Genomic DNA, 19,320 nt, shown 5'->3' on the forward strand with positions numbered 1-19,320 from the left:
CGTGAAACTCTCAAATAGCTTCTCCAGTTATTTTATTTCCCTTTTTTATCTTTGCAAGGATATTGTACAACCTGCAAGCAGTTTGCATGAGATGAGAAACTATTTGTCCCAGAGCAAGAGCTCATGAAATACTGGGATGTTTTCTTTCTTTCAGCTGAGAGAGTTGAAGTCTGAAGTTTAATTCACAGAGAAAACTATTTGCTTGTAAGAGTTCATCATTAGCTTGGTTAGACCTGATCCAGTCAACTTTTAACACATTTTTATGGTTTATTCTGAGCAGAGAAGTGGTGAATATCACCCCCAGGACTCTTCAGAAGGCAGCCTGGTGATAGACACTGGGACTGGTCATATCCACTGCCATGAAGAATTCCAGTATTCTTACTTTAAACAGCAGGTTAAAATGAAGGAAAGAGGGTGGCAGGACGCAAAAGCTGCTCTTCCATCATGTCCATGATGTCAAGTTATTACCCTTGCCCAGATGATTAATAAAGCTTGAGATCTGTGGCAAACTCATAATTCTGTTACATCTCGTTGCATCATGGATAGAAACAGGACTAAAAGTGGACCATTACTTTATGCCAGCATCAATCACAAACTCTCACAATAACTCTGTTAACCTCAGATGCCAAATGACCTCTTCTTGGAGAATTAAGCCCTTTGGGGCAAAAAGTTCTGTTCAACCATGTGCATAGTGAATTATTCCCTACTTTGTACCTCTTTGGCACCTTCTTTTATCTTAAATTCCTTACAGGGCACACTTTGGCCATGGCTGGGATGACTTTTTTGTAGCAATGCCCTGTTTCTGTCACTGTTACACAGGTACTTTGGGGCAGCTGAGGGAAGCTTAGAGCACTTTTAGGAGGTTCAGCACAGTTCAGCAACAAGACAGACGCACTTCTATCAGAAGAACATCAGACAAACATCTCAAATCTGGCTCTCCTTATATTTTGGAACACTTTACAGTGTTTTCCCTTTTTACACAGGAAGAACCCTGGTGTCACCCAGCTGCCAACAGAAGAAGGCAACTCCTCTTCCAATAACAAAATGTTTGCCCAGTGCTCTGTGCCAATGGCCACAACAGGCCAGGCTCCTTTCCCAGGGCATTCGTGTGCCAGGTGATCCATGAGGTGGGCAGTGTAGGATCATAACCATTGGAGTGCTGCAAGTTCATGTGTGCCATGGTTTGCCCTTACAAGCCCCAAACTGACCAGTTTATGGAACAGTTTTCACGTCTGTTTTGCTCTGAATACTTCCCAGAAATACTTGAAAGCCCTTTGAAGGGTTTCTATGCAGATTGTTTAGAGGGACCAACAACTTTACTACACATTAGTTTCAGTTACTGCAGTAAGGGAAGCTCCAAGTCGTTCTAAGAATACTCGCTCTTTCCATAGTAAATGAATTGACTGTTTCAGAGGGAAATTTTTCTGGGAAGTGACTCTTCCCTGTATTTCTTTGCAATGCTGTAGTGCTGTTTTGGGTATGGAGTTACTTCACTTACTCAGTCCTTCTCAGCTGTTTCCCCATTTTCACTTAGAGGCTCACTTCCTCTTGGCATTGTTTTCACAAAATTCAAGATGCAGAGTTAGCACATGATGCTTTCTGCCTCAGAAGAACCTAAAAAAGAACAGGCTGCCATGAGAACTGTAACATTCAAGAGACCCCAGCCACAATCCTAGAGAAAAGATGAGAAGCTTCCCTCTGCTTGGAACAGGCAGTTTACTCCCAGAATGCAGAACTCAATGCAACCATAACCTACTGAGGCCACTGATCTTTAGGTGCACCCAGCCCAGGTAGAACTTTGACTCCTGTCCCCCAAAGGTGGGCTCTGGGGCCATTATATCAATTTTTGCCATCCATGTAAGTTATTCAGAATGGCATTAGATAATCAAATTTACAGGCAGGACTGGTTCACTCTTGGTACATTCTCAACTGAACTCACAAGTTTATTTGGATGTGAGAGCCATGAAGGAAAGCTCTTGATATGTGCAATTTAGCGTGGCATTGAGAACCAGATTCCTGAAGCCCTTTCACTTGAGATTTTACCTCTGTGAATTCCAACTGACCACGGCCTGCACCCATAGGATTTATACCGTTCCTAAAAACCAGTAATATTTACATCCTCTAGAGAATGATACTTCTAACAAAAGTATTAGCTTCCAATTAAACCTGTTTCCCGTAAAGACCAAAGCATAAAGATGAAATTAGCTTTGGAGACTTCTGCCAAATATTTCATGTTAGATAATTATTTGCCATCCAGATTTCATGTTCTGCAAGGCAACAGCAGTTCCAGGTCTGTTTGGCATGCATAGCTCCAGCAGATGTGCACATGTGTTTGTCAGCTGTACAAGGAATGATACTTCTATCCCGTTTTCCAGCTGAGGCACAGAACCACTGCTGCAATAGTTTATCTCAGTTTTCAGAGTACTCTACCGCAGGTTCCATATATCTTAACATTACAGGACTCCCAAAATTCTCCAGGGAATATTTAAAAGTCTGCTACACCTTTTTAAAATCCAGTAGTGAAGAGATAAAACACAAATAAGCATTTATAGTTCTCAAGACAGCACACCTGCAGTGCTGCTACTGGAGACTGCAGCAGAATTTTTTCCAGCGGCTTTATTAAATTTTACGATGGTTGATTTGATTTTAAACGTTTCTGGTGCAACCAAGACTCTGCAGCCTTGTCTGGAGCAGTGAGGAGTCTGCAGCGGTAGCTTTAAACGCTTCCCACACAGGCCTTCAAAACTCAGCTGAGGGCCCAAGGATAATGAGGCAGTGGAACTCGTGACAGCTTGGGTGATTGAACAGGAGTGAGTAAGAATCCATGCCATACTTTCATCTTACTCCATCCAGCCTACCCTTGGGAAAACTAGTGCCAAACTCCCCTGGTTTTTGACCCTTAAGACCTGGGTCAATAGCAGGCTCATTCTGTATGGAACTGAGGCCAAAGGGCAGGGACTTGCCTCCATCCCAGTCCCCTGCCTGCAAAACGCAGCTCCATCATGCCTATACTTTCTTCAAGTTGCTGGAGTTCAAGGAGACCTAAGTCTACATTTTATCTTGCATTTCAAAGTAGTGATACAAGCTGAAACTGTAGACAAAGCTGAGGCTAAGCTTTGAGGCGCTTCCGCTTCACAGGCTTTGAAAGCAAAGAATTCAGCATTGCAGATCCGAGGTGCTTCTGCTGCCTCAGGAACACTTTCAGGGACACTGGAGCTGTCCTAAAAGTAAGAACTTTACTTTCTTTGAAGAGTGTTGCAACTCAGTCTTTTGACTTTAAATGAAGTGGTGCGCTTGAAATACCCAAGGCCTCTTTTGAAAGCTACTGAACCATGCTTGACCTTTCTTTTTAGCACTGTCCACCTTCACATGTGGGCCAAGGGACTGGCTTGTCCCGCTCCAGGTGTCAGGAAAGCTGTAACAAATAACTCAAGGGCAGAAGAAGGGATGTAAGCAGCCTCTACAAAGCAGAGGAAGTGTTTTTACATCAGACAAAATACATCTGAGCCCATACATCTGAGTCCTGGCACCGGTATACAGCTGATTATTTTTGGGGAAAAAAAAATCTGTATTAATCTTTGGTAACAGAAGGATTTAAAATCTCATCCTCCAGCTTGCTTCAATGGTTGTACATGAGCTAATGAGCCTCAAGAATGCTGCTGAGGGGCTAGAACTGGATGTAAAAAGAAATTATGTGGTGAGTATTGAAGAGGGGGATATAAATTATGCAGGGCAGGATTCACCGTAACTTCCAGTCACTTGCATCCATGTGAAGAAGAGCTCTTTACACAAAGACTTACAAAGGATTTCTGGCCTTTACTGGAAATTATGTGGGTTGAATTGGTCTGTAGTGATATCAAATGTATATCTCAGCTTGAGCACCTAGCCTCCCCAAAGAGCATTTCCCAAAATCCTTCCCCACTGGCCAGGGCAGGTACCCAGTAGCTCCCAGGCTGAGCTCTGTGCCAGCTCCTAGCTCCACATTTCTCAGTGAGCTGGAAACAAGTGCAGCTGACACAGTTCAGGGCCAGGAAATCCCAAAGGAACCATCATAGGAACTGCAATGCCAAAACGAGGTTCCTCTACAATTCACACAGTCAGTACCTAAGCACATTAATATTTGCTCAAACCTTTTTTTTTTTAATTTTTTAAAAATTTAAATAAAGTAGTGACATAAATAGGTTTTACTCTTGTTCTCTCTCTGTTGACCTAGGTACTCTTAGGTCAATCAAAAGTTGTCTCTTTGTGAGGCAGTTAGTGCTGAAAATTCTCCCTGTCTCTAATAACTGCTGAACACTCTCCAGGAGCCTCACAGTGTACAAATTATTATTGGGCATTGAGTTTCAACTCATTATACTTGTTCTCAAATTCTTTTTTTTGCAAGTGGATGGAAAGTTACACTGGAATGAAAAATCACACCCAGATTATTAAAAATAATTCCAAGCTTCATTTTATGCTGTGATAACGGGTCTGCAATGGGTACATAGGAAAGAGATTTTCCAGTTCAGTCTGTACTTAGAAGCAAGCAATTGATGAGCAGGGTCCCATGGTGCTCTCGTGCTATGGAATATAAGTCTGGGCACCATAAGAAGATTGTTCAAAGCTTAGAATCCCAGAGAACATGTTTTTTTTATGTTAATGTTATGATACATAGCTGGTGCAGGGCTTTTGAACTGCAATTAATTACTGCAGAGGGAATAGCCAGGCTTTAGCAGCTGGGAACATTTCCAGGACTCCACCATTAAGCCCAGTTTATGAACAGAACTAGGTCAGACAAACCTGGTGAAACCATAAGCAAAATGGGATGGTGGAAATGTGCCAGCAGCCCTTCCTCGTCTCCAAAGAGCCCACGGGGTTTTATTACATTTTTATGAGGAAGTTGCAGTTACAGGAAGGGGGTATACAAGGTGATGCATACAAGCAGAGAGCAGGAGAGCCCTTTCCAGGGAATTCTTGCCGGGATCTGTGCACAGCCCGCACTGCAGCCCTGTCCCTGCCACGCTCCTCGAGCTGTGAGAGTGTGAGTTGTTATCAGCGAGCTGTTAAGCAGCTCAAAGAACTGACACAGACACAGCAAATCCCCCCAGTTTCTATGGTGACCGTGTCCTAGATGCCAGCCCTTTGGAGACCACCTTCTGACACCACAGTGCTCGGGAATACTGCCCACTGGGGCCAGGGGCTGGCTGAGCTGCAAGTCGTGCCTGGGGGGAACTCTTTACCTCAGGCTGGGCTTACTGCATACACCAGGTAAACCTCACTGATTTTGAAGTTAAAAGTTCCAAGGAAAGGTGAATTCAGGTGATGCCGATGTCAAATACACACCCAAATTAACACATTCAGTAGAAAACTCAGACCTGTGTGCAACAAGCAGCAGGGCTGTGTTCCAGCTGTCTGATAGGCACTGAAGTGAACAATATTACACAGCCACCATGTCTTCCCATAGAATCTGGTGTTGGTGACAGCACTCTTCTTCTTGGACAGGCTGCCTGTTGCACAGCTGTAGCAGAGTGCCTGTTATTCTCTTCTCCATGGCCAGCAGGACCAGGGCAGGGCCCATCCCCTGGGCTGGCACTGCTGAGGCCCCTCCAGGGCTGTGGCCAGTTCTGGGCACTCACAGCCAGAGGGACATGGAGGGGCTGGAGAATGTCCAGGGAAGGGGCTGGAGCCCCAGGAGGGGGTGAGGGAGCTGGGAAAGGGGCTCAGCCTGGAGAAAAGGAGGCTCAGGGGGGCCCTTGTGGCTCTGCACAACTCCCTGACAGGAGGGGACAGCCGGGGGGGATTTGGGATCTGCTCCCAGGGAACAGGGACAGGAGGAGAGGGAACGGCCTCAGGCTAGGTCAGGGGAGGTCAGGGTGGACAGCAGCAGGAATTTTCCCATGGGAAGGGTGGTCAGCTGTTGAAGGGCTGCCCAGGCAGGTGGTGGAATCCCCATCACTGGAGGTGTTCAAGGAACGCCTGGACATGGCACTCAGTGCTCTGGGCTGGGGACAGTCAAAGGCTGGACTCAATGATCTTGAAGGTCTTTTCCAACTGAAATGATTCTGGAATTCTAAGAAGTTACAGTCTACTGCTGGCTGTTTTTGTGATGTCAGAAAGAACTGGATTTCTCATCTGAAATGCAGGGAAGCTCCATGACCAGCCCTGACTACCATCCTCAGTTTTATTTTCATGCCCTTTTGCATCTTTTCACTGCTCAGTAATGGCTCATACTCCTCTTAACACCTAAGAAAATGTTTTGTTTTTCTTACCAGTGGAATGATTTCAAGTTGCTATTTAAACTGTGCAATCTGTCACCAAAAATCTGCATTTCAGGGAGTGCTGGGTTAGCCAGTTGGCCAATGTCATGCTCTTAAAATAAGTCACGTGGGACCATCACCAGCAAGGGTTTCGCCAGACCTGCTTGTTTTGACTTTACTGTATCAATTTCTCATCCTGTTTCTTCATTCCTTACCACTGGATGTCACAGCATTATGCATAGAACACGTTATTAAACATTAAGGCAATTTTTCTAAAAGATGACCTTGAACTAATCTAGAGTGACCTCGCCCATGGTTTTCCTGCACTAAATCAATAGCCTGTGTCTGAAAGTTCCAAGGTAACAACTGGACCTACAATATTCCATAACTTTTCAAGCCCTGTCAGCATGCCACAGCTGAAGTGAGACCCGAGCTTAACATGGAATTATGTGGCGAATCAAATATTGATTCTCCGTCAAGGAAGTGACAACAGCAACAAGCTTAGAGACACTTTCAGTGTAATCATATTTAACCATGATAAGAGCTCAATAAAGTGCTGAGTATCTTGGAGCTGGCATATGAAGCTGTCACTGGATTTGCTCTGCTATAAAATTCAGGATGTTAGCTGAGCCCTGACTCAGGGGTACCAATTGAACAATTGTTTTTTTATTGTATATGAGTTGAGTCTTTGCTGCATTGAAGCTGTGTAAGCCTTGGGTAGATCAGGTAGAACTTAGGACCTCAAACCTGTTTTGTGTGAAGAAGCCATTTATTTTCACTGAGAATCCTTAAAGCTAGAGCACAGATCATCATCAGTCTGATCAAAGCCACAGCAGAACTCCAGATCTGAGCAATGACTTTGGTTTAACAATGATAGTAGTTGTGTAAATCTGGAAATGCTCTAAGTGGTTTTACAGTGAAACTTCAATCAACAAGGAGCCAAAACTCGGGAAGTTTAAAAGATGGTTAATTTTAATATTTCAGAAAATTTCAGGTTAGTGGAAATCCAAGTCCCTGGGGCTAGAATCGAGAAGTGACTCTTAGATTCCTTTCCCCATATGGTGAACACACACAGTTATTGCTAGTTCCCTGTTCTGCAGCTCCATGCTGGTGTGTGGCTCACTTCTGATTAGAAGATAATTTAACCTTGCAGCAGGGATTTGATCTGTGCTCCCACCTCCAGAAAAGCAGGTTGCTTTTGCCATGCCACCTTTTTTCAGGCAGGGTGGGTACAGAACAGCATTTTCCCAGTTCTGACAGGAGCACTGGGGAATGAGCTACAGCTCCGACAGCAGCTTGTTGTTGCTACTCCATAATTAGTATTGTTTGAACTAGTTGGCATTTCTCCTGGAACAGATTTCACACTCCCTGAATGAGGTTAATTCATTAGTTACATTTGTTTCAAAGTCTCTTGAGCAATCTAATCACTCTGTAATAGTAACTGACTGACCCAAATATTTCCCCAGTAAAGTAACAGAATTTCATCCCAATTTGTTAGGAGAGGAAGCTTCGCCTATTTAAGTTTTTATGTTCACTGAAAAGTATGGTGAAGATAATTCAGGAAAACTTAGTGTTTCCGTATCTGTTTTCCATATTGGTTTGATTTCAATCTTTATAGCAATAACAGTATTAGTAGGCACTAAGATGCATCTCTAACACTCTGTCTCCTGTGTTTTTCCAGACACTCCCTGGCTATTAAACAAAACACTGCTCACACCAACAGTAATCCCAGGAACAGCCAGGCTTTAAGATTGTGAACAGACACAGAAACAGTCCCATTCAAGCAAAATGTTGCTTACAACCATCAGCTAAGATTTCTCTTACAACTTCTGGATGGTGCAGGAGTCCTTATGTTCTCAGTTTTTACAGTTAACCCCTTTCCTGCTAGGTCTACAAACGAGTCCCTTTGTCAAGCTGTCTGTGATGCTTAATTTATCTTAAATTCAGGCACGGATCAGGATAGGATGCTTGAACACTTTAAAACTTTTTTTTCCCCCTCCAATCAACATTTCAGCTAGTGGATTAGTAACTAAAAGCTAGGGCTGCCTAATTCCCATTTCAGCAGCCAGGAAAGCGCCACATCCCAACCAAGCATTAGGGAAAGGTACAGGCAGGGTTTAAATGACATTCCATGAGAGTTCTTGATTTCCAAGATCTGTGCTTAAAAATGCCTCGTGAACCCTGCCTGCAACATCTCTGTGGAACTTTTGTGCGGTCATATTTCCATTAAAGTGAACATGTCAGGCTCAGTTCCAAAAGCAAAATGTCATTGTCCCTATGCCTTCAGTCCAAGTGCCTCAGTTGTGACTGCCCAAAACTCTTTCCTACACTTTCTGTAGGGTTTGGTGGACAGGCTGGGAACAGCACGAAGTGGATAAGCCCTGTCATGTGATGGGAGATAGAACTGTTTGAGATGGTGATTTAGTGCTGCTTTCCAGTTACTGATACCTCCAGGAATAAGGCACCAAGAGCAGAAGGAAACCATCCAGACTGGCTTTCTGTAAGGCAGGGCAGTGAGTGGATTTGCCAGATGGGGAGGAGGAGGAGGAGGAGGAAGCCAGCACAGATGGAACTTTGTTAAGAGACCTAAGCACAGAACCAGCTGCGTGGGAGAGCGGTGGGAAGCTTCACCCCTGGCAAGCTTTCACCCTTAGAAAGGAAAACCAGTGCCAGAAGGGTAACCCACACTGGGACCACTCTGTCTGCTTTACTTACAGCCCATCAGCCCCTCCAGATTTGTAAAATTGTCTGAGTTTCATGACCTCCCTAGATGAGCACGTTCATCTTGCCTTTGACAAAACCAGACCCAAAAAAGCCATAGAGTGCCCGCTTTACCCCTGCTCCCAGACCAAAGAAAACCAAACTTAAATTCCTTACTGCTCACGGCAGAGCTGCCCAAGTCATTCTCTGCCAGTTCTCATTAAGGGCTGGTGGAACACTTCAGGTGCCAGACCCTCCAGAACAGGGTTTGAGAGCAAAGAGAGGTATCCAGCATTTCTCTGTGCACCGCTAGCAGCATTTCAGGCCAATCTCAGCTTCAAGCACAAGGAAAATACCACTTATTGTTAAGGACTTCTTAACAGGAGAAAGCTATGTAAGCTGCCACAGTAGCTTATAGTTTGCTGTGATTTTACAAAGCTTACACAAAAGCTATTATGCAGTAAAAAAGTCAGGGTAGCAAAGGCTTCACAGGAGAACTACAGACGAAAATTATACAAACAGGCTTTATACTAACACAGGGTTTTAATGCTTCAATTCTTTGTGAGCAGTAGTTGCATTCATTTACAGCTGAGACTACTCTGGGAGTTGTTTTCCATGAATTTTAGAGCCGGAAGAACACAAAGCATATGGCAGCAGTGGAAACAATCAGCCCCACATACAGCAGAGGTTGTTGCCTGACTCTTGGCTCTGCTGATTGTTTTGGCATTTTCTGAAACACAAGTAACGTGAGGTAGTGCCTCTGCTGCAGATCAGGATAGAGGGAGGAAAAGGGGAGAATTACAGCTTTCATCCACATTTCTACATACATTTAAGCTTATTCAAACAGTTTAAGGTAAATGAAAGCAAAAATCCTCCTATGTTTCACAAATTTTTATCAGCACCATTAATGCCCTGAGTGGCACTCACTAGTGGAAAGGGGACTGTACTCTTCCTGACTTAAATTTTCTTCTTTATCTACTCAAGAATTTCCTCCTAGGATTAGAAAATAAAAACGAGAAAGCTGATAAAAATGATACCAATTTCTGCTGAGAAGGAAGAGAGAGAAGACACAGGGACCTACCCCTGAACTGTTCAAATGAGCAGAAGACAACTCCTGCAGCAGACATCAACTATGCTGAGGAAGCTTCAGTCCCAGCAGCCTCCAAAAACTCAATCTCATATCACGGTGTGATTTGTCACCTCTATAGTGTTTGTTTGGGGTTTTTTTTTGTGTAAGCCATCACATCAAGAGTGGTTTGGGTTGGAAGGGACTTAAAGCTCATCTCATTCCACCCCCAGGCCAGAGTTCTATAGCCAAATAAAGACATTTTGGGGGGGAAATGATTGAAATTACTCTATTCCTTCCTGTGGTATATGTCAGTAGAATGCATGGACAGTTTTCCTGAGGCTACCCTATACCAAGTTGTCCTTATGTTGCTTCCTGTATCAAAGTTTGCTCCACGTTTCACAGCTTTGGAACTGAAATCCATAGAATATTGATCCTAAAATGGATTAATCGAGGTCAGCGCCTGACAGCACACAGCTGGCTTGTAACCGATATTGAAAATAACCCTGTTTATGCAATGCCAACAGTGCTTCATTACTTCATGAGGTAAGTATTTCTGACAAGCCATAGAATCATAGGATGGTTTCAGCTGGAAGGAACCTTAAGGATCATCCCATTCCACCCCCTGCCATGGGCACTATCCCAGGGTGCTCCAAGCCCCGTCCAACCTGGCCTGGAACACTTTCAGGGATGGAGCTGCCATTCCTGGCGTGAATGGCGCACTTCGGGCACAAATTTTCACTTCCATCACTTTCGGGGCTCTAGCGGTCGCGGGGGCCGGACTTACGGCGAGGGGCTCCATCCCTCCCTGCGGCGTGAGTGCTGTCGGGAGTTCGTGAGGGCGGGCCCGGTGTCCCTGAGGGGACGAGGAACGGAGCGACCCCGACCCTCCCTCAGCGTCTCTCTCCGGGACTACATTTCCCAGGGTGCCCGAGGGTGGGGAGGTGCGGAGCTTGCGCGGTGACATCACAGAGAGGGGCGTGGCCTGCGCCAGCGTGAAGCGGGGCAAGCGGGGAAGGACGCGGGGCGAGTGCGCGGGAGGGTGCGAGGCCGCAGCGGGGTCCCGACCATTGGCTGGCGCGGGGGCGCGCGCGCGCGCGCGCGGGCGGGGGAGGGCCCGGCCATTGGCTGGGGGGGGGGGGGGGGGGTGCGCGCGCCGGGGGGGGTGGCAGGACCGGGAGCCGTGAGGGGCTGAGGAGGCGGCGGGAGCGAGACCGGGACCGGGAGCAGAACCGCGACCGGGAGCAGGTCCTTCCTCCCTCCCTCCATGGGGCCGGGGGCGGCCCTGCCCCGCCCCGCCGCCGCCGTCGTGAAGTGACAGCGCGCTGTGAGGCCAAGGCGCTGCTGCCGGCTCGGCACGGGGCGGGGGGAGGTGTCCGGTGAGTGAGGCGGCGGCGGCGGCCTGGGCTCGCCCCCGCCGCCGCCCGGGGGTCTCAGCGTGAAGGGGCCGGAGCGGAGCGGCCGCGCCATGAACTACCAGCAGCAGCTGGCGAACTCGGCAGCCATCCGGGCCGAGATCCAGCGCTTCGAGTCGGTGCACCCCAACATCTATTCCATCTACGAGCTGCTGGAGCGGGTGGAGGAGCCCGTGCTGCAGAACCAGATCCGCGAGCATGTCATTGCCATCGAAGGTGAGACGGCGGCCCCGGCACGGAGGGGAGAGGGAGCGAGCGTTGGAGGGTGCCCCAAAGCCTCCCCCAGCCCTTGGCCCTGCACCCCCCAAAACCTCCCCCAGGCCATGGCCCTGCACGCTCCCCAGAACCTCCCCCAGGCCATGGCCCTGCACGCTCCCCAGAACCTCCCCCAGGCCATGGCCCTGCACGCTCCCCAAAACCTCCCCCAGCCCTTGGCCCTGCACGCTCCCCAAAACCTCCCCCAGCCCTTGGCCCTACAGCCCCCAAAGCCTCCCCCAGCCCACGGCTCTGCTCCCCCGCACCGAACATCCGCCAGTCGTGTTCTCTGTCTCAAGCCTCCCCTAGCGCATGGCTGTGTTTATTTCTCCTTAAACCTCCCGTAGCCCATGGTTCTTTTTATCCCTTCCCAGACCTTCCCTAGCCCATGGCTCTGGGTTTACCTGCCCCCCCCTCCCAGACCTTTCCTAGCCCATGGCTCTGTTTCTTACCCCTGCCTCCCATCCCAGTAAATAGCCCTGTCCCCGCCGCCCCGCCTCCTCCGTGGCCCTACTGCCCCTCATCCCCCCGTGCCCGTGGCCCGCGGGTCCTTGGGAGCAGCCTTTGGGCTGCCTGCCCTTCCTCCACCCCTCGTGGCTGGCGTTTTTAGGGAGCCGGAGGTGTTCCGGCTTGGTCCCCATCCTTTTCTCGGCGCTGGGTGGCCCCTCTGTTGGGATTTGTGGGGTTTAGAAGTTTTGCTACTCGTCTGCTGCTGCTGTGCGGGAGAGCAGCGGATTCCTTCGGGCTGGGGTACAGTGGGAACGGTGATGCTCATTTTGCCTGCAGAAGGGTTCGGGAAAATGAAATTTTCTTCGGCGCTCCCTGCAGCATGTGATGGAGACAGTGTGGGCTGTGGTTTGGTGGTGTGAAGTGGGTAGACAAGACGTGCAGCTGGGTTATGGAGCGGTATTGGTCTGTGTAAAAACAGGTCGGGAGGCAAGATGGAGATAACAGCCCTCTAAGCTTAGATTTATGTGCATCTATCCCCGCAGGAGCACTACAGAGGCTTGAACTGCTTAGGATGCACAAAATAAGGAAAGAAATCATCAGCGTAGTGAAGTCTGCAGTTATTTTTTTCTTAACTGTTGGTGGAGTTAAAAAGAGCAAACAGTACTGACTAGGAATATGTATTTTGTGGAGAAATTTATGACTTATTTTGCATGATAACTTGCTGAGCTTCACGTCATGTGCTTTTTCAACTGGAGTATCCTGTCGCTGTTTTGGAAGGGATTCAGGGCAGCAGAGTGTGATGTATAGCAGCTGAAATAGAGCTGCCTAAAACCATCTTGTGTTGGTGGCCTAGCTGGTCTTTAAATTATATGTAATCAAAAAGTCCCGATGGAAAAGCTGCTATTGAGATTGTTGTCTGAAAGATTTATTTGTGTGCCTCTTGAGCAGTGAAGCTTGAATAGACAGACGTCATGGTTCTTGCAGTTAACATTTTGGGTTTAATGTGTTGTGTGGTGAGGCAGGGAGACTGGCAGTGCCTGACACTTATTAATTACAAAGCAGTCTCTAATAAGTATCTACATTTGACCAAGTGTGTGGTGGAGATCTGTGCATATTCTCTGTTTTTATTAGTCACTACTGAGATTATGGTGTGGGACTGTCCCCTCCTGAAAGTACTTTGCCTTTTCTTTCCTCTTCTGAGGAGTTTAAAACTTATTAATATATTTGGTGGGAGGACTGGCACAAGCATCGTCCATTTCTCCGTGCTGCTGGTGTTTGGATTTCTGCAGGACAGATGATGCCTTTAGCAGAGCATTTTCTCAAGTGGTAATTAATACATGTTTACGTGATATAAATATGTTTCTGAAGAAGATGCTTGGGCTCTAGTGATATGTCAAGCTTCTGTGGAAGTGGGAGGAGGATGCGAAGCACTGGATGCAGTTATCTCCTTAGCATGTGACTTGTATTAATGATTTCTGTTACCTAACTGTGGCTCAGCTCATTTGTCAATCACAAAGACTTGAAAACCAAAATAGCAGTCTAAAAACATGTTTCAAGAGCTGAGAGGATGAGTAAAACCTTCACAGATAATTTGCTGTCCAACTTTTATTGTTGGACACTGAGTCATGAGAACAGTAGCTGATTGATGGGAACGATTTATCTAGAAAAGGCGTGTATTGTATGTCTTCTGAGGGCTCTTCAACTAGCTCTTAAATATTTAAAAATTGAATAGTTAAAGAGTTAGAGGTAAATCAACAACTCCTCACTCCTTTAGATTACAACTCCACCAGGCCGTATTTTTGGTAAACCGCCTTTAACTAACTCTTCCTCTTTTTTTAAAAGCTGATAGCAGCTTTTAAATCCGTGTGGTAGTGCCATGTGTTGCATGAAGGAAGACAGACATTTGGGTTGTGGCGGTTGCCTCCTCTGCTGCAAAGAGTTTAGTGTTGTACTGATACTCCCCAAATCACAAAATCTTTTAACCTCAGGGTACTTGACGTTCATTGACAGGAATTGTGGTGTGGTTGGCATGTGGCTGCTGTGAGAAAATACGAAATAACTTCCCGGAAGAGAGAGCTGTACCCTGTAAAGAGAATAGACTTGTTAGTTCAGGCTGCTTTAAACATCAGCTCCAACCAGCACGTGCTCCTTGAACAGCTTACTTAATACTGTCCTGCTCAAGAGAGGCTTGACAGCTCTGGAGAAGAACATGCTTGGAATCTTAAGCAATTTGGGACTTTCAGTGAATTAGAGTTCCTATTACTGATTCCTAGAATTTTCTTTTCTACGTAGAGTGGCACTGTCTTTCCAGCACTGCAGATTTTATTGGCAATGTAAACCCAGTTTCTTTTTACATTTGGAGTTCATAGGAGTGTCTAGGCATACTTGCTGGACCAAAGACTGCTGAATTAATCTGAAATTCAAACTCGCCTTTCAGCAGCAGTTGTTTATATTCAGGTATGAGTGTGCTATCTGATATGAAGAGAGCAAGTGCTAAACTGGTCCTGAATTGATTTGTCCGTACTTTTTGCACAGGGATATCTTGTCTTTTGTTGTTCTAAGTTACATGTGATTCTGGATAAAACAGTTCTGGATGATAGTGCTTCATGAGTTTTTCCTCAGTGGATAATGGTGCTAAAATAACAGGTGGGCTGCTTTCAGGTTCTTGCATGTCTCAGAGCTGCAGAGTTAACAGTTCAAAAGCATACACTTCTTCTGTATTTTTTGTAGGAAATTCGTGCTAAGTAGCCAATCAGTTTTATAGTTACTTAGACTGCTGAATTAGTTTAATAACAGCGTAATTAATATTATTAGTCTGTTACACAGACTTGACTGTAGTAAAATCTGCCTTCACATGTTCTGTAGCTCTCAACGTCACTGCTTGATCAACATGAAACATTTCTTATGTCAAGTGTGTTGTGTGCTTAGAAACAGGGAGAGAAAATATGAATTGCCTTCAGTGGTCTTTAGGTTACTGAAAATATCTCGAAGTTCCACAGTGTGGTGATCTGCAAGGGTAGGCAATAGCTGAATATTCAGTTCCAGTTTCTCACCATCCAGGCTGAGACTAGCACTATATTTTTATAAGCTTTAGGAAGATGGTGAAAAACTTAATTTTTAATCCTTCACAAAAAGACTCTAAAACACTTTAGCTAAGATGTTGTACACATTTTTAATAGTCTATAAAAATACTAATATACTTAGCACTAACATGCTGGTGCAACAGGCGTTGAGCAGCTCAAGTAGTTTTTAATTATTTATTAAAGGGAAAATTGTTGCGTTAATTGGTAAGAATGCCATACCAGACATGTAGGTATGAATTGCTGCGTTCCAGAGCATTTTGTGATTCTAGTCTTTCTGTTAAAAATGCATTTTTAAAAAGCATGTTGTAAATGCTAGTTTTAATTTTGAAATTATGATTATAAAGTGATTATCAAGAAATAATCTAAGCCTTAGGGAAAGTATGAGATTGCACTGCCTTGAGCAAGTTATTTCCAAATGTACAAAGATACATGGGGAAGTGTGTGGGTGGGAGAAAACGGGAGAAGGTACAAACCTTGCTTTATGTTTTTTATTCTGGTCACTTTAAAAGTACTGTTTCCTGAAAATAAAGTAATTTTAGGGTGGAGCTAAAACTCTTGAAGTGCAGGAGCCTCAGAGGCATCTAATTGTTGTAGCTCTCCAGCTTTGCCGCCCCTTGAGTGCTGGTATTGAGTATGTTGAGGACAGTGTTACAGGAGGAGTTATACTTGGTGTTGGGGTTGAGGCAGCAGTAGTGCCTTAACTCTTCTGTTGCTATTGAAGGCTGAGACAAATTGCTTGAAAAATGCATGTGCTGCAAAAGCGTTGCTTTCTCTAGGGAAATACAAGACCACAACTGTTCAAGGCCAGCTTAGGCAGGCCTTGGAGCAACCTGGGCTAGTGGAAGATGTCCCCATCCACGGCAGGAGGTGGAATGGGATGGAGGCTTTAAGGTCCCTTCCAACGCAGACCATTCTGGGGTTCTCTGGGTACTTGTTATATTATTTCAATACATCAAAAGAATGATGACATAGTTCAGATATTTAGGTGTCACTGACCAAAGCTGAAGAAACCCCCAGATATCACATAAGACAATTGCATCTCGAAACCATAATAACAATTGGCCTCTTTGAGCTTTTGTTATATTTGCATCCTGGAACTGTGTCTCAAACTATGTAATTTGACAGGATCAGTCTGGTTCTCCAAACAACCATCTTGTTTCAGATTTCTGGGTGAGCACAACAGAGCATGGGAATGTACTATTTTTATTGGTTTGCTGGGGGATTAAATTGGGGTGATTCAGGTATGGGGAATCTGCCCACATAGCTGGTGAGTAAGTGCATCCAGGTAAATTCTGAGCTTACATAAACACAGTAAGCATTGACTCGGGTGAGGATCGTTTCCTGTAACTGCCAGGGCAACGTGTTGGGGACAAGTCTCTTAATGCCCTTTTTTGCTGATTGTGCATGTGTGCCTTTGTGCCCTGAGCTGTTAACCTGGCTCAAAGGTAACATTCACAGGGTGCTGTGCACTGAGGGTGCTGAGGCCCTGGCACTGGGTGCCCAGAGAAGCTGTGGCTGCCCCTGGATTACTGGAAGTGTCCAAGGCCAGGTTGGACACTGGGGCTTGGAGCAACCTGGGATAGTGGGACATGTCCCTGGCCGTGGCAGGGTTTGGAACTGGATGCTTGAAGGTCCATTCTAAACCACACCGTTCTGTGATCCACTCTTACTGTTTGTAGACCTCCAGTGTGAAGAAATTGGTGAAATGCAGTGCATGTTTTGCTATTTGTGTGGCTCATATGCAAATGGAAAGATACTTCTTTTTAACGTGGAAGATAGCAGACTGCAGCATGTGGGTAAACAAGAAGATTCAAATGCTTGATATTAACTGTACTTGCACAGTAAACTAAAAACTAGATTTGAGAGTTGTGTCTGAAGTTCCTGCAGTGTCTCATTCTGGCTTTAAATTATATGCTTCACTGCTGTTCTCTGCAAAAGCTGCATGATAAAATATCAGATGCCTTTGAGCCATCGCAGAAGAGTTACAGATCAAGAGGAAAGCCTTAAACCATTGACTTGTGAGGATAACTGCTTTCCCCGGGGCAAAAAAGGAGACCTGCTGTGGATCAGCTGATGTTGATGGAGCAAACGTGTTGTGAGGCTTTAGAGTTTTCAGGGAGTGTGCCGGCCTTCTCCCACCGTTTGCTTTGGGGGATTAGTTGAAAGCAGTGGGCAGTAATGCTGATATAAGAGTTCGTGCTGCTGTGTATACATATCACTGTTTTTATTTCTATTTAAATTGGCAAATGAGTCCTACTCCCTAAGAGGGGGCACTCAGCAGTGCAGCAGATAGGACATTGCATTTGCTTTTGCTCAGCTCAGGCACTTGGGAAAAGGAAACACTTTGGAAGCTGAGTTGCTGTGTTTGTGTTCTGCATTGTACCGAACAGTAACAAAATGGTAACTGTGGTTTCCGAAAGGTGACATCGGTGCTCCAGCTAAGTGTCTTCACAAAACTTATTTTCCAATTAGGAAAAGTGCTTCTATTCCAGCACTTGAAGTAGCCATGGTCTTAGCCTTAACTTTGCCACCCGAAGGAATAGGTTTGTATCTTTGATCATGCTGTGAAAACTGAGGTGGGAATATGAGGTATGTCATTAATTGCTAATATTTATGGATGCACTTTTAACTGTCTGGCTGCAGTATGTTTGTAAGCGAAATTAAAAAATCCCACATAGTTTTTGGCTAATGAGAGAGGCTTGGAGTAGTGCCAGGCAGTTGAACAACTCCCCAGACTTCAGGAATACTCTGTTCTCTACTGCGTCACCACTGGGATTGGTTTTGTCCTTACCAATAAGCAGGGTGAATGGTACTGTTGATATTTTTGACAGATGTTTGAAGAAAAGGTAATGTAAGCTCCAAAAAAAAAATCTCAGAACTCGGTTGAATCTCAACTGTGTGACCTTTTGCTGACAGTGCATTTCAAACATCCCTTTCTGCAGTTGTTAGTTTTTATGCGAAGGGTTTTCAGTGTGACCTTCGTACACATGGCTTTCCATCGGTTATGGAACAAATCCAGAATGATTGCTTAGTAATCTACAGCAGATGAAGTTTTCTATTCTGAGACAGCAAGCGGTATATTCAGTAGTTTTGATAATCCTAATGTCTGTGGGAGTAAGAGATTTGTCTTCTGGTATATTAGTTTTTGTCCTTGACTGCCTTCAAGTACTGTTTGTACTTTGGGTCACCTGTACTGAGGGAGAGCTGTGGCTCAGCTTCTCTTTTGTGCTCTTGTCCTCACACCATGAAATAGAGCAAAAACAGTGCCAGATGTGGACAAGTTGGGATGCTGCTGATTTTTGATGTAAAGACTTGTGATTTCTAGATGGAGACTGAAAAGGAGGGTGACTTTGACTTAGTATTTCCCCGTGTCTATAAGGAGAGACTTTTCAACTATTTCCTGGTGGTTTTTGATCTGAAGTTGTTTGCAGTTAATTTGTGCTTCTCTTGTAATTTTGCTGTGGTTAAAAATGAAGCAAGAATCTTGTGATCCATGTTAGAAATAAGGTCACATCTCACTTAGATGTATTTTGGCTACCAGGAATCTATGATTTCTAAGAAAGTTCGTTTTAAATTTAAATTCCAAGGTGGAAACAGTGAGGATGTCAGGTTTTTTTGGTGGTAGTGGTGAGTCTGTTGTGGGCAGCTGGCAATTCCAAAGCCCCCTGGAACTATTTAATAATTTTTTTCTTAAGTGGGTGGAAGCAGATGTGTTACTTAATCAGTATATTCACGTTCAACATCATTAATGCAATTCCAGCATCCTGACTAATCTATTTGGAGCCTGCATAGCGGTACAGATGATGGGGTGTTAAGATAGTGGTGCATTTCTAAACCAGAGAATGACTTGTTCTTTCACTTTTCTTCATTTCTGCTTAAATAAGTTTCAGTTAACCACTTCAGGAAGCCAGAACTAAAACCACAGCGTTGATCTGTGTGAAAGATGTAATTTCAGTGTTTCCTTTGTAGCTTCACTAGTTTACATAGTTGGATAATGAATGTAAACCCAATGATAAGACAGTTATTTTGGTAATTTTCCCTTTTATCCCAAAGAAAGATACAGGCAAGCAAATGGTCTCTGGGAACACTGGAATTGAATCTATAGCTTTGGATGT

At 45.2% G+C, this 19,320-nt stretch overlaps 2 protein-coding genes across 18 annotated transcripts in view; one reads left to right on the top strand and one right to left on the bottom strand.

Moving 5' to 3' along the window:
* TRPM8 (transient receptor potential cation channel subfamily M member 8) overlaps positions 1-10,925 on the bottom strand; it is a 128,185-nt gene extending 117,260 nt beyond the window's left edge. For 13 of the 15 annotated variants that reach the window (XR_015804727.1, XR_015804723.1, XR_015804724.1 and 10 more), the window contains exons 1-2: positions 10,790-10,925; positions 1,499-1,614 (exon numbers count right to left, since the gene is read on the bottom strand). The gene's annotated coding sequence lies outside the window, so the exon portion shown is untranslated. The remainder of the gene's footprint in view (positions 1-1,498; positions 1,615-10,789) is intronic. The other 2 variants (XM_088167515.1, XM_088167516.1) reach the window with 2 other exon arrangements.
* A 517-nt stretch (positions 10,926-11,442) lies between these two features.
* Positions 11,443-19,320, top strand: part of AGAP1 (ArfGAP with GTPase domain, ankyrin repeat and PH domain 1) — a 304,936-nt gene continuing 297,058 nt past the window's right edge. For 2 of the 3 annotated variants that reach the window (XM_088167528.1, XM_088167529.1), the window contains exon 1: positions 11,443-11,633. In XM_088167528.1, coding sequence (XP_088023654.1) covers positions 11,471-11,633 — 163 coding nt within the window. In that variant the 5' untranslated portion in view covers positions 11,443-11,470. The remainder of the gene's footprint in view (positions 11,634-19,320) is intronic. The other variant, XM_014890724.2, reaches the window with a different exon arrangement.

Source organism: Sturnus vulgaris, chromosome 7, assembly GCF_052056855.1.
Source record: "Sturnus vulgaris isolate bStuVul1 chromosome 7, bStuVul1.hap1, whole genome shotgun sequence".
NCBI classification, from domain to species: Eukaryota; Metazoa; Chordata; class Aves; order Passeriformes; family Sturnidae; genus Sturnus; species Sturnus vulgaris.